Source organism: Falco naumanni, chromosome Z (assembly GCF_017639655.2).
Source record: "Falco naumanni isolate bFalNau1 chromosome Z, bFalNau1.pat, whole genome shotgun sequence".
NCBI classification, from domain to species: domain Eukaryota; kingdom Metazoa; phylum Chordata; class Aves; order Falconiformes; family Falconidae; genus Falco; species Falco naumanni.
In genome coordinates this window covers 51,531,644-51,545,968 of record NC_054080.1, presented here as the reverse complement: position 1 = coordinate 51,545,968, position 14,325 = coordinate 51,531,644, and the positions used below count along the sequence as shown (strand labels likewise).

General features: G+C 41.2%; 1 protein-coding gene across 1 annotated transcript in view; it reads right to left on the bottom strand.

Annotated features, from left to right (window-relative positions):
* The window catches only part of FREM1 (FRAS1 related extracellular matrix 1), a 75,074-nt gene that overhangs the window by 21,383 nt on the left and 39,366 nt on the right, over positions 1-14,325 (bottom strand). Inside the window, exons 22-27 of the mRNA XM_040580617.1 lie at positions 11,377-11,518; positions 9,801-9,996; positions 8,778-9,042; positions 3,166-3,580; positions 1,679-1,880; positions 1,089-1,233 (exon numbers count right to left, since the gene is read on the bottom strand). Of these exons, the coding sequence (XP_040436551.1) occupies positions 1,089-1,233; positions 1,679-1,880; positions 3,166-3,580; positions 8,778-9,042; positions 9,801-9,996; positions 11,377-11,518 (1,365 nt within the window). The remainder of the gene's footprint in view (positions 1-1,088; positions 1,234-1,678; positions 1,881-3,165; positions 3,581-8,777; positions 9,043-9,800; positions 9,997-11,376; positions 11,519-14,325) is intronic.

The window sequence follows — 14,325 nt, the reverse complement described above, 5'->3', positions numbered from 1 at the left end:
TCTACTTCCTAGAAACTCCCATTTTCCATAGAAAAAGTGCCTTCTCTTTGTTCTCTTCATACAGCTATGTTACACATTGCTATTTATATACAAGAAGCCACACTTCCCCACGAGGAGTGGTGGCTTTATAATGGTGCTTTTAATATCTGTGCATCTGTGAGCTGGCCCAGTGCAGCTGGGAATTGCTCAGGCTGGCTGTATTCAGGTGTGTTTGTGTATGGGGACATCTTTTGGCACAGCGCATAACTGCTGAAACGCTGTCTCCAGCTCCGCTGTGTCCCCATCCCCTCTCCCCTGTGCAGGGACGCCCTCCCTCGCCATCAGTCCCGGTTTGTGAGTAGCCAATTTAGCACAGGAAAATAGCCTAAATAGCCTTAGTTATTTTTCTCAGTTGCTTCTGACTGAATAAATTGGTTGAACATTCAGTCTTATTTTCAGATATAAAGAAAAACATTGCCCTTGCTATAGAGCTGCTCCCACTTTTGGCCTTTATCGTTAAAGCATGTTTGGAGGATACGCCAGCCTCTAATTTTTGTGTGTGAGGCTTATCATATTTCACAAGGAAATTTTGATAATATGCCTAACACAAATTTTGGATGACAGTGAAGATGCTGTGTGCCCTCCAGCTTCTTTCAGTGCTCTTTCCTGGAAGTATGGCTCTCATAGCTTTTACTGCTTGAGAGTATCTCTTCCATCGTGATCTCAAGCTTGTGAAAAAAGTGTTGCTGTCAGTACACGGCACGAATGACCTCCAGGTGCAGAACTATGTACATAAAGCAAGTCCTGTCCCTCAGCACCCAGCTATCTCAGATCTCAAAATGTCCAGCTGCCATTTAGAGTGAACTCCATTATACTGTCCTGCAAGACCCCCAAGGCCCTTGAGAACTGAGCCTCAGCCTAACCTGGAGCTAGCCCTTTGTATTTCACCTCCGTGAGCGGAAGAAACCTTCTCTACTCTTCAACAAAGGAAAGGCAGTTTGAGTCATAGCTATATTTGCGTATACACAGCTTCAAGCCTGGCACATGTTCCTTCGCCCAGGGGATGGGGGGAGTGGCGCACCCAGTGCACCACCCAGGGTCGGAACTACCTCTGGGGCACCGCGGAGTTTCCGCTGGCATCTGTGACTTGAAATTCCAAGCTGTCTGAATTCACTTCCTGTGATGTATTGATGACATAAAGTATGATTTTGCTGTTTAAATCCTTTTGGCTAAACCTTTCCTGAATAAGACCACCTGAGGAAGAAAAGAAACATTCAGGTCAATTAAAAGCCTGTTAATAAAAGCCGTGTAGCTCAAACAGTCTGTTTTCAACTTTTCTTTTTGTTGAACACTTAGAAAATTTGAACTTTCAGAAACCTGATTTTATAGCTAAACAGCTACGTCCCAGCTCGTTATAAGCCCCAGCCGATTTCTCCCGATGTGATTTGTTCATCAAAAGGCTAAGTTCAATATTAATCTATATTTTCTTGACACAAACAAAAAATAGTTTCTCAACAGAAGCTCTTGACTATAATCTCAAACTCTTTGAGGATTCATGATGAATTTGAAACTCAGATTTCATTTCAAAAGCTTTCTTGCTACATTAAATCCTTGCCCAGTTTGCTAAGAAATTTTGATTTCCTTTATCAAGCAAATGTTAACGTATGTCCCAAAATACAGAGATTATAGAAGACAGCACCTGTTGTTACATTTTCCAGGTAGCCATAATAAGGACCTCGTAAAATCTTAAAAATTATTTTGTCATCTTCTGTATTGGGGTCAGATGCCTTCAGGGACCTGGCAGTAATATAGATCCCGTAATTGCCATTCTTCAGCATTTCCACATCAGAAAAGCAATGGAGATGAATAATTTTTGGTGCCATTTTGTCCAAATGATCCACCTAAATGAAAGTTAGACAAATGTATATTCATTTTACAGCATCAAAGTATTCTCTGTCTTACTTTTGCTAAAAGCACAGCAGCCTGCTCAGGGTAGCAATAGCTACTTTGACTCACAGCCTGCTCCAGAAGAAGTCTGATCTCCAGCTACCTACTCTTCCCATGCGAGGTTTCCAAGCCCAGATTGCCCAGTCACTTGCTGCATGCGATGGGATAAAGCATGTGCTGGGGAGGGCAACACAAATTCTGTGTACTTCTGCCGTGATGTCCCACACTCCCCGTAGTCCTCCTTTCTGATGTAATTTTCTTCATAGCAAATGAAAACTCCAGCAAAGGTTTCTTACCTCTGTTTTACAATAACAATCATGGACACCCAAGGATTATCATAAATACAATCATAGACCTGGCCAATATGTCTCCACAAATCTGTGGTACTTTTCACAACTTTGATGAATATTCTAGCACTCCACAATATTTGGTGCTGTTTCCATGTCTTGTCTTCTGCTAAAATGGCACTCCTCGCTCATCATATAACTTCAGACTTTGTCATCAGAAGTTAGGAGCCTCTTCATTAGTATCAGTGTTTTGAAACATACAGAATTTTGACATATAGTGCAACCAGGCCTGCTTTATATACTGAAACATGCCAGATAAATACGTACAAGAAGTCATAGCAAAGACACCTGAGCCTATGTCACAGTGGGAAGAACTTGAAAATGAGGGAAATGGGAAGTGAACCGAAACATCCTAGTAAAGGAAGGAAAAATCAGAGCAGGCATCTTAGAAAGACTCCCAGAAGGAAGACAGACTGTCCTGTTGTGGGAGCAAGATGGCTGTAATTCAAGATTCCCATGGCTTAAAGATCTACAGTCACCCTAGTATCCCTCTAATGCAAATCAGTGGGTCAGGTACCAAGTGGGAAAGCAGAGCAGGAGGAATTTCATTCCTCTTCATAGCTGGGCTCAACTTTAGGGTTGAGATTTCTGTGTAAAATAGTTTAGCAAGTATATACTTGCTTATATTTATATAAACAGGATGTCTTTCTTCTCTTAAATACCGTCTATCTCTTTGCACTCTATAAAATTCTCTGAGTAATGCATTGTGGCAAGTACTTAATTCTCCAGGTTAATTGTTCATGGAACACAGAAAGCAAACATTTTAGCTGATAAATGCCTCAGTTAAACTACAGACTGCATCAAGTTCTTATCAAATTTACTACATTTCCCACCTTATATCTGCATATATGTGCTATATATCTCTTTTAAGTAGGCCTGTGTTCATACTCACCTGAATGGTGAATGCCACTGGCTCACTCTGCACCCTCCCATTCACGATGAAGCCTTGATTAGTTTTATCTGTTGCAACAAACGTAAATCTGTCAATCTGGGATTGCCCACCTCGGTGCCTGTATGCAACATCCCTGTTGTCCACATCTTGCTGGGTGAAGTTGTACTCCAGTAGCACAGCCCCTCGATAATAGAGATGACCATACTGGGGGAGCTGAGCCAAAAGGAAGGTAAGGTTTTCTTTGGCAGTGTCTGGGTCTGAAAGCTGCAGGACATCGGGAGAAAGGAGTGCCACAGTGCCTTCCACTAATCTTAACCCCATGTTCCTAGACAGTGTGGGCAAAGCTTGGTCGGCTGCCTCCAGGGAGATCATGAATGTCCCATGCTTAGTCCTCAGTCCGTTGCTGATGACGAATCTAGCAAAGAGAGGCAAGGTAGTCTTCAGCATGTGTTCTTGATTCACCATGTACTGAAATGAAATGATAATACACACCTTTACTACAGGACTTGCCTGTGTTGATACTGCAAAAGTAGTAGAGCTGGTCTGAGCTTAGACCCAGACTGTGGGTAGGGTGGATGAAAAACATGAAAGCTGATGGCCAGGTATATGGCAAGAGTTGTAGTGCTCCTGCAGGAATCTGGGTAGGTGCCAGAGGAATGGCTTTGAGGATGTATCCATCAGTCTCAGCAGTAATAACAGAGCTGATCTAACCTTTTAGCTCAGATACAGATGGAGATCTAAAATGGTGGGCTGGCTGGGGGCATTACTGCACCCTCTGGCATGCATACATACATACATAAATACATTATCTTCACTTGGTTACGTGGCAGTGGCAACTGCCAGTGAAAATGCTGGCCTTGCCCATAACTTACAGAAAGATGTGTGAAGTGCATGATCTTCCTGGACAATACTTTTTTTTCTGTTCACTGTTACCAGCCTTTTGTAGCCAATAGCCCCAAAACTAAAGAAACAAGCTGGAAAAAGATCCATCCTCATTTCACTTTATATGTTTTTTAGGCACTAACTGTGTCTGTAAATTTCTGTATATTCAGGGAAACTGGCTCATGTTTCTCAAGTAAAGTTTCACTGAAATACTAAGATTCTGTGGGAGATATTGGGCAGAACTATACACGTTGCTAGGGTAATTTCTGAAATGTAGGTGTATGTACCCTGTATTTATCAAAAGCTCAGACCTGCAAAGTTCTTATTCCATGCTGGGAATTCCTATATACTAGCAGCATAGTTTCTTATATTCCTCTCTCAGACAGTAATGTTTCTTTAAATATACTCATGTTTTGATTATGCTCTATAGTTAATTTTCCTTTCCTAAACAAGAGAAAGAAAAGGGTGCCCATGGCTGAAGAGAAAATCTGTTGGAAGCTGTGCTGGTTGTAGCTGGGGTAGAGTTAATTTTCTTCACAGTAGCTAGTATGAGGCTATGTTTTGGATTTGTGCTGAAAACAGCGCTGACAATGCAGAGATGTTGCCATTGTCACTGAGCAGGGCTTACCCAGTGCCCAGGCCTTTACCTCACCCCACCAGCGAGGAGGCTGAGGGGCACAAGGAGCTGGGAGGGGACACAGCCAGGACAGCTGGCCCCCACTGACCAGAGGGACATTCCATACTGTACTGTGCCGTGCTCAGCATATAAATCTGGGGGAAGAAGAAGGAAGGGGGAGATGTTCAGAGTTACAATGTTTGCCTTCCCAAGTAACCATTACGTGTGATGGAGCCCGGCTCTCCTGGGGATGGCTGAGCACCCGCCTGCCCATGGGAAGTGGTGAATGAATTCCTCGTTTTGCTTTGCCAGTATGCACAGCTTTTACTTTACATATTAAACTGTCTTTATCTCAGCCCATGAGTTTTCTTACTTTTATTCTTCTGATTCTCTCCCCATCCCACCGGGGAGGAGTAAGCAAGTGAAGGAGTGGTGCTTAGCTGCTGGCTAGGGTTAAACCATAACAGAACCCTGCCAGCTGAGTATGGGCCTTTGCCATACGAGTGACAGTATGGTCTGCAGAAATTTATTATCAGATAAAGAGAAAACCAATCTTTTAGTCTTCAAAATTCATTCTACTTTCATTGCCAAGATTATTACTTCAGTATTTTTTCTGAAAGCTCTTACATTGCACATTATGCCTGTAACAAAGACTTTTGAGAGTATATCAAAGTAAAAATTCCTTTGAAAATGTCTCTTGAGCCTTTATGTCCCATCACCATACAGTACTCAAGAGTTACCTCTCTTTCTAAGGAAGTTTCTGTGGTTATGCTGCATAGTACATTCAAAAGCATCTTCAAGGGTGGTTTCCACCTGCCTGAGTCAGAACAGGGTCTGCTTTGCAAAGAAATTTGCTTGTGGTAGACTGTTCACATTCCCTGACTTTCCTTTTTCCCCCACCCTCCAAATCCCAGCACTTTAGATGTACATACAGTTACAGTTATTTAGTTGATTTTGTATGGAACAGTATCATGGGTCAGTTGTTCCAGACAATATGAGGGCCAGCCTAGCTGGCTGCTTTCCATGTAGCATGCTGCTGCCACGCATAAGTGAAATGGGACTGGTTGACATTTAGATTACCTGTCTCCTTTTGCTCTCTTGACTGCAGACCTCAAAGAAGTATTTAAATAATTACAGTGTCAGGACCTGGCATACCATCCTGTGCCTGGAATATGAGTGACCTTCAGTAGGTCATGGAGTAGTTTACTGTGTCACACAGACTGTCCATCCAAAGCTCCTCACTGCCTTCACCAGTGCTGGATGATTAGGGCTTGATCAACTTGTAAACTGGCAGTATGCCATGAAACAGATGGGAATGAGTGTAGGCAAACCAGGGACTATATAGCTGTTAAAAATATGTTTACTGAGGATGGTATTCCCAGCTGGGAACCTAGAGACATCTGTCTGCACTGACCTAATGCTATTGTACCAATGGTAAAAGAGTTGTGCTATTAGTAATCTAGCTGAAATCAAATACAGAACTAGAATAATGATGATCAATACTATGCTAAGGAAAAAAAGGGCAAAAGATGTTCAGGCAAGACCTTAACCATCTCAAAATGTGTGGAGGATTGCAGTAGAAGTGAGTTTCCTCTGGTTCTTTTGATGGCTGTAAAATCATTTGGATGATGTCTCAAACAATATTTAAGTGAAAGTATTAGATAATACAGTTCATTAAACTGAAGATTCATTCAGTCTTTACAGAATACCAGATAGGAGCAAACCTCGTGGTTATTTACATCAGACTGAAATTTACAATGCAAATGTGGTATGCCACTTGATTTCACAGGTGATGAAGCTGCCTGTGTCCAACATGTCCTTTTTTCTGCACCTTGGGAGATTTTGGTTGTTTGTTTCTGGTTTATGGCTGCTTCATCTTTTCCTCAGAAATGGAGAACAGCCAGTATTCTCCTCACTCTGATGAAATTTAGGGGACAACTCTCAGGCACAGTTAGGAGGACATGTTGCATGGTTTGATTTCACCATTACCAACATTTCATGCTTTCTGCAGTTTGATGGCAACAGAGTTGGCTGTAGGACCTACCATCTGTCATGGCATTTAAAAGATAAAAATGGAATCATAAATAGTGCCAGCTCATTACAAAATCGAGCCAGCGTGTCAAAATGGAGGACATTAGCATGTTCTTTTAGTATCCTGCTGCCAACATCTGATGTCAGGTTGCTAATCACTTGAAGTCATCTGTCCAAATAAGCACTGCCAAATCTTTCTTCCAGGCCAGCAGCACCAAACAATACAGGCAAATTTATGTCTAAAGGAAGTACTTCAGTGGAAAGTAAAAATCTGATCAGTTAACTCCCCCCATAATTACCCATATAATTAATGTAACCATTCCTTGTTTTAATAAGAATAATATTCTGCCACAATATTTATATGCCTAAACAAAATAAAATTCTTTTCCAAGTGATAACATCAAGGAACATCAATTATTGTGACTAAAATAGTTATTGAATATCAGTATTTATTAAAGCATCGTAACCTTACTTTTATAAGGCTGACTTCCTAGTTTGGTTCTTAGCCATTGGTCTAAACAGAAGATATTGGGTTTATCTACAGGTACAGTTTCCTCAGAATTGTTTGGCCTGCTTTAATTAGCGTGGGACAGAAATCATAGTGATGCAAGCCACTCCTACACTGCCTGACCTAGGGTTGGCATTACTGCAACATTACTTGTCTAAGCTAATTCTAGTTTTGGTCATATTGTTTCACAATCAAGAAACACAAAGCCAGAGATTATTTGTTCACTTTTTCTGTTATGACCAGAAGTGGATTAGAGAAATCTCCTAACTAGAATTTCCACCACATTTAGTTTATTGGAAGGAATAGTTTAAAATGTTTCAACTGAGGAACGTCACAAAATTACTTTTGCCTTAAGTCTAGATAATGTCACCTGAGCTGCCCTGGTGTTACAGGGAAGTTTATTGGATGTCTTCATGCCCCACTTGCTTGACTTCCCTGCAAAAAAGCTCTCAAACTGGATGACACAACATGTTCTTGAATCTTCATCATGCATCATGGAAAATGCCATTCAGATCAGGAATCTATTCAAAAAAGAGTGTAAAAAGGAGTCTTTTCTGAATGGCAGCTCTTAGGAGACTAATCTTTCATTTTTCTTAATCACAAATGAAAAAAAAATATATGTTTTTAATTTTGTGTGGAAAATTTGAATTTTATAGAAAGTCCGTTTTGTGTCAAAAACTGTTTTCAGGGGGATTTGCCAATGCTAGCAAGAAGTAAGCATTCTTCCTTTAGAAACTTCTTATTTCTGAGCTTTTTTTTTCCCCTGAATTTGATCTTTTACAAAAATGTCCCTGAGACTTGAACAACAAAACATCTACTCTGACTTTACCTGATTATAGCTCATTACATCATTCCACTCTGTAAGGAGTGGTTCATTTAAGAACAAAACAAGGAAATACTTGCTTTAGGAGTGCAGCTAGTCTAAGCTGGTGTAAGGGGAAGGTGCAGAAACAGATGAAACTAAACCTAGTGATATTTATCACTAGGCTGCTGAACTGGGCTTATAGGTAACCACGTCTACCCCAAAAATCTAATTGTCTACATGAATTTCTGAGCCATTGTGATGTCAGAATAGATAAGTGGAATGGTTTTCAGTATGTTGAAGAACTACTTATGGATTCAAAAAGCCTGGAATCGAATGAATATGATAAATAAGAATAAAAAAGGAAGCAGTTATTTAATACCTGTATGGGCCACTTTTACCACATCCAGTTGCAGCAAGAAACCACAGGAAAATTCCATAAAGCATGTTCTCAGTCCTTCTCCCCCTCTTAAATCTCAACAGCTGTGTGTATTTGGGTGCTATAATAATATTGAAGCTAGTATTATTGAGTGAATGTGGTTCTGGCTACAGTTTCAGCATCCATTAGAAAATGCATTTTTTACCAAAGCAGTCACAACTATGTGTAGAAATATCTTTGCTATATAAATATTGAGAATACCCACAGAGCTTTCACCTCTTTTTAATAATTTGTCTGGGTTTCAGTTTTGTTTCTGTTGTGTTGTGGGTTTTTTTTAAATATCAAAAAGAACATTCAAGGGGAAGAGTTTAGGGAGTGGGGTGTTATGCCTTACCTGAAAGTATCTTCAGAAACAGCTGCCTTTGTGTTGTGAACATAGCAGACTATCTGTCTTGCTACATCCATTTGACTGAAGCTTGTAATGGGGATACCGGGATAGCTGATGTATTCTATTTGTCCATACTGGGGTGGGGAAGTTATCACACAGAGGAGCCCCTCTGGTTTGTCAGTACCATCCAGTGCAAGGAGGACATCAGTTGTAATGTAGCCCCGATCCCCTTTTGGCACTCTAAGAGGTTTTAAGAAAACAGCAATGTCTCCTGCAGGGTAGATAAAACAACACTGAAATAGTCATGGTGAATTGTAAATTGATCTCTTATGCATTATTTAGCCACATACAAGCCATCACCAGTAGAGAAATCATAGGACTGTAGGATTACAGGGAAATTCAGGCTGGAAGGGACTTCAGGATATCTCTAGTCCAACCTTCTGCTCAAAGCAGGGTGAATCATGAGATCAGCCATAACCAGATCGCTCAGGGCTTTATCCAATCAGGGAATACTGTCAAGGATGGAGACAGCACAACCTCTCTGACCCTTGCTTCTATCTTAGCAGTGTAGGTTAACTTGGTATAATTTCGGTTTCTGGTAGGGATGCAATAAAAGGAGAGAGATAGCGAGACTAAGAGCATAAACCTGGGAGACAGAGCTGTTCTTGAACAATATTTTGCCTACTTTATTACATCCTTGATGTTTTTCTGTGCTTTGATTTAGTCAGACATAAAACTAGTTTAAGAAGGATATTTGCAACTCCATTTGGAAGTAGCTGGGAGTCCTGGGAGGCAAGGTGCAAGGCACTGCTGCAGGCAGAGCCTTTTAAAATCCCAGGACCCCTTCTTCACCAATGGGAATATCAGGGCTCTGGTCAGCAGTGAAATCCAAGCAGACAGACTTTTGGGATCTGCGAGGAGACTTGCCAAGGGCTTATGTAGTTCTCAGGGAAGGATCAGGACATGCACTCAGATCATCTTTATTTCAGAAACTGACACTGTAAAACATCAGGTCTGGCAGATCTTTACCCTTTTCCGTGTCCTTGATATTTATGTAGAAGTCCACAGCTGGGGATCTGTTGTACCCATCCCACAGATAAAACTTGAAGCTGTCTTGGTTCTTGGACCCTGTAGCACCTGTATGGACATATCTCACAAGGTTCATATCCAGTTCTTCCTGAGTGCACTTCATTCCAGTTTGGAGAGTCATCCATCCTTGGTCTAACTGGAAAGAGCAGGCATGCTTCATTAAACAGATAGTCTCCCATGAATCCTCCCGCTAACTGTGTTTCTTAGCAGGTTATGCAGACTGTTAGTGGCAGCTACCTGACTTCCCTTCTGAGCTATAGACCCTTTCCTTCATGTTTTGAAGGGAAGAAAATAGCTGGAGTTGTTTCCAAACAGCTCTAAGGGTGGAGAAGATACAGTGATCATAAATAAAATGGAGTAAGTGGAATGTAGCCATTTTTACTCCAGGAAATAAATTTCTGCACACTTCTCAATGAGACACCAACAAGGTGAAAATTAAATAGTTCCTGACCCAGATTATGTTTTCTACTTCTTAATTTCACAAAGCTGCTCTTGGTTCTAACAAAAAAAAATACCTAAAGGGATATCAGGAATGAACCCACAGGGAATTTCAGGGAAGCTCAGAAATTTAAAGCCCCAAAAGTCCTCTCATGCAAGATGTGAATTGCCCAATATAATTTCCTGCTTTTCTGAAGATAGCATAGTACTCTGTATTGGAGATCTGTGTGTTTGACATTTAGCCTGCAGTAACAGTGTCAGTAGCTTTGGAGCAAAGGTTATCAAGAACAGAGAGCTCAAATACATGCAGGCACCCTACATGTTCAAACAACTCCAGACTCCAACACTTCCTCACCCTGGTGTGTGAGACACCTTTAATTCACAAGTCCCCTCGGGTGATCCACAGATCCTTGGAGGGATCCCACATCAAAATACTTTCCAGACTCACATGTCTCAGAAACTGGATTTTTTTTCTGTTATATATGCATGCCATTAAAAAGAGGCATTTTTTCTATGTTTGTTCCTGTGGCTTACCTTTGGTTAACAGATGGTCATCTTTCCTTCCATTTCTAATCTTATTTCTGCCTTTCCTTTTGCTATATCCTTTACATGTTCTTCCTTTTTTCCCTTCCTTCCCCACATACTTTTCTTCTAACTAATGATTTATTGCTCACTTTTTCACACTCTCTCCATTCCTTCTGAACCCTGAAGTAATTGCAATGGCTCACTAGTCACTTTTTTTGATTAAGGACCTTCCCCCCAACCCATCCCAGCTTCAACACTTGGCTGTCCCCCTGCATGGGCTGACTCTCTGAGCATATCTCTCCGTTATCACCTGAGGTATCTGCCATGCTTCTCACCCTCCCTCTCCTCCATCTGAGGATCTGGCCTTTACTGTCAAAGTCTCTAGGACAGCATCATTGTTTGGTTCAAACGTTCTTCCAACAATCGAACTGGCCACAGCTGTCTACTTCAAAACATGACAGACATTTGGGAGAAAAGGAAGATGAACTTCATTCTACCCTAAAATAACAGAGTTCTTTGCATGCCTGCTTTTTGTTGAAGTACAAAGACTAACCTTGAGCTGAAGCTGACCGTTTTCTGGAAGTGTTTCAAATAAGTAGTAAATTCTCTCCCTAGGGGTATCTTTATCTTCTGCTGACAGAACAGCACCAGAAATTATTCGAGTTTCACCCATGTTCACGTCTATATCATCCTTCCTGCAAAAATTAGAGTCATGTATTTATGCAATAAAAGAAAAGTAACCTTTCCAACATGTAATTACTCTGCCAGGAATATGGATTACCCAGATGCTGACAGAAATTACAACTGCAGAAAGAATGAAAGGAGAGTGCCTATTTCAGTTCAAAAGACCACAAAAAAAAAAAAAAAAAAAAAAAGCAAACAGGGTAGGCCAGCTTCTTCTTACAATGGTGAAAAACAACAAAGCAGATACCTACAACCTGAGATTTACCACATCTGCCTTCTTTCCCTGGGCCCTATTCCACTTACCCTCATACAATTTATAAGAGGACAATGTAAACAAACAGGCTGTATTGTATGTTACTACTACTATAAACCATAGCGTAGCAATACTGGCTCTAATGAATTCATTGTTTATTAGAGAAAAGACAGTCTCTCAAATAACTAGTCTGTCCCTGCTCACTTTGATCTTTAAGAGACACTACAAAGACCTATCTGACTTCTCTGTGCTCCCCACTGCAGAATTCTCCTGGGTTCTTGATTCAAAAAGTAGGTTAAAGCCACCTATTCTTTGGCAGAAATGGCATCACTAGCAAGAAATAAAATTTGCTGCAGCTCTTAGGGAAAAAATCCCACATAGTCTGAAATTCATGCAGTTTTTCTCCAGGGTGATTCTTGGATCATACCTGCTCTGTTTCTGTTCTCAGCGAGCAGCCATCCTCCAGTTTGCTTCTGCACCCTGCTTTATTGTTTTGCTATTGGCTATCTTACATTTTTGCAACGTAGCACCCAAACAGTATTATTAGACTATACAAAAGTTTCAAGGAGGTTGGAGGGGATTCAGCATATTCAGTCACCCCAGGGATGGGACCTCCTCAAGCTAATCTGCCCCGGGGCCATGGGGCAGGTTGGAGAAGGACAGACTCCTTAGGCATTTGGGCAGCTAAGCTCTGGCTGGACACAACTAAGCATGTGCAAGCCGTGCTATTTCAAAGGCCAAATAAAGATCAATTTTTACAAGAATTCTCAAGACACATTCTTCATATAACTGCTCCTTCCTTTGCCAAGCTGCAACTGGCTGCTCCAAAGCAGAGTGGCAGCTGAGGTTTCCAGAGAAGGAGTTGTCAGAGTTACTTAGTGATTTTGGAATATATTTATTATTCTCAGAAAGAGCAGAGGGTTTTTTGCTGAAGTTTCATATTCAAACTGATGTGGATATGAGGCATAGAAATGTCCTGTTTGGCAAAATGAGAAGCAATGAAAATGGACTGATATGACAAAGTATATGAAGTCATATTAATGACAGATCAAGCAGCTTTAATGATTTGTTCATATCAGCAATAAACGTGCTGGGACTATGCAAACAGAAAGACCAGGTGTCTGACCCAAAGACTGTATGAGCAAGGAAGACAAGATTAAAAAAAAAAAAGTGAAGGTAAACATGTTTAGCTACACCCTGAATGCTGTCTAATCCCAACTCATTTTTCTGCATAGCAGTTAGTTGATTAAGTCCTTGTAGCACTCACAAGTCTCATCTTGAGAAGAAGCTTTCAAGGGGAATGTAGTACCCCCTGGAAGTACCCTCATGAGGCCTACATTCCCCTAGGGCACCCCTTGCTACAGGATGCAATCCAAGAGGTGACAGATTGAGTTTTTGGCAATCACTGTGAATAAAAGCCACTGTTTGCCAGCCAAGAATGTCCCATCCCAGATTCATCAGTCTGTTGACCATAGCTAACAGAGATGAGAGCTGAAACTCCCTGGGGTGGAAAGGTGCCCCTAGATCAAAAGATGAGAAAAAGGTTACAGGTATTGTCAAATGTTCATCTGTAAAACACCACAGTATCATAAAGGAGTTCCTACTCCACAGCAAAGATGTGGTGACTGTGGCAGCTAAACCACTTCAATGCCAAACAGAACATGTTTCCTTAGAGCACTACTGCTTCACCACTGGCAGCATACTCATGTCAGTGGAAGAGTAGCAGGCAAGAAGGAGTAATTTCTTACAATGAAACAGCTGTTTTGCAAGTAGATGGCTCACTATGTGCTACCGTTCACCACAGGAATGGCAAATGCTGAGATCTAACATCACCAGACAAAGCAGCAAGTTTCTGGATAGAGCTGGGCAAAGCTAAAAACACTTGGCTTCTTGAAGTCCATCACTTTTCTTCACAAAAAAAGGGTGGAAAACAACATATCAATCTTTACCATGTTAGGAAAAAATAGGTAATTACCAGTACATGATATGAATACATACGCTATAACCTTTATTCTAGCAAGATATGGACTTTCTTGTTAGCATTATGTGGTCCTTGATAAACTTTCAACTATTAAAACTAACATTTATTAATGCAGGAAGCTCTATATGGTATAAAAAACATTCAGCATTCTTCGCCATGGGAAATGGAGGTCTGATCAGAAGGTAGGCCAAATATCCCAAGGGATCAGAAATTCACACTTTAGTGGCAGCCTGCTTAACAGGCTGCAAGTCATTTCTGAAATGCCAGCTTTAGAGGTTCAGAGCTATACCCCCAAAGCCTTCGGGTCCTGAGCTCCCCATCTGCCTGTCCAGGGCTGGAAAGCAGCCAGGAGGACAGAAGCCCTGGTAATCCATGTGGCAGGTCATCAGCTAATAAATGGGGATCCCAAGGGATCAGCCCTTTGTTAAAATGTCCTAGAGGTTTGGCTCTCTTGCAGCCAGCTAGCTATCTGCAAATGGTCAGCCAGCCAACTTCTGACCATTTAATTCATTTATGAGTCCTAGTTTTGAACTGGAAAGGAAGTTAGCATGTACCTTTTTAGAAGCTGAATTATGGGTGAAAAA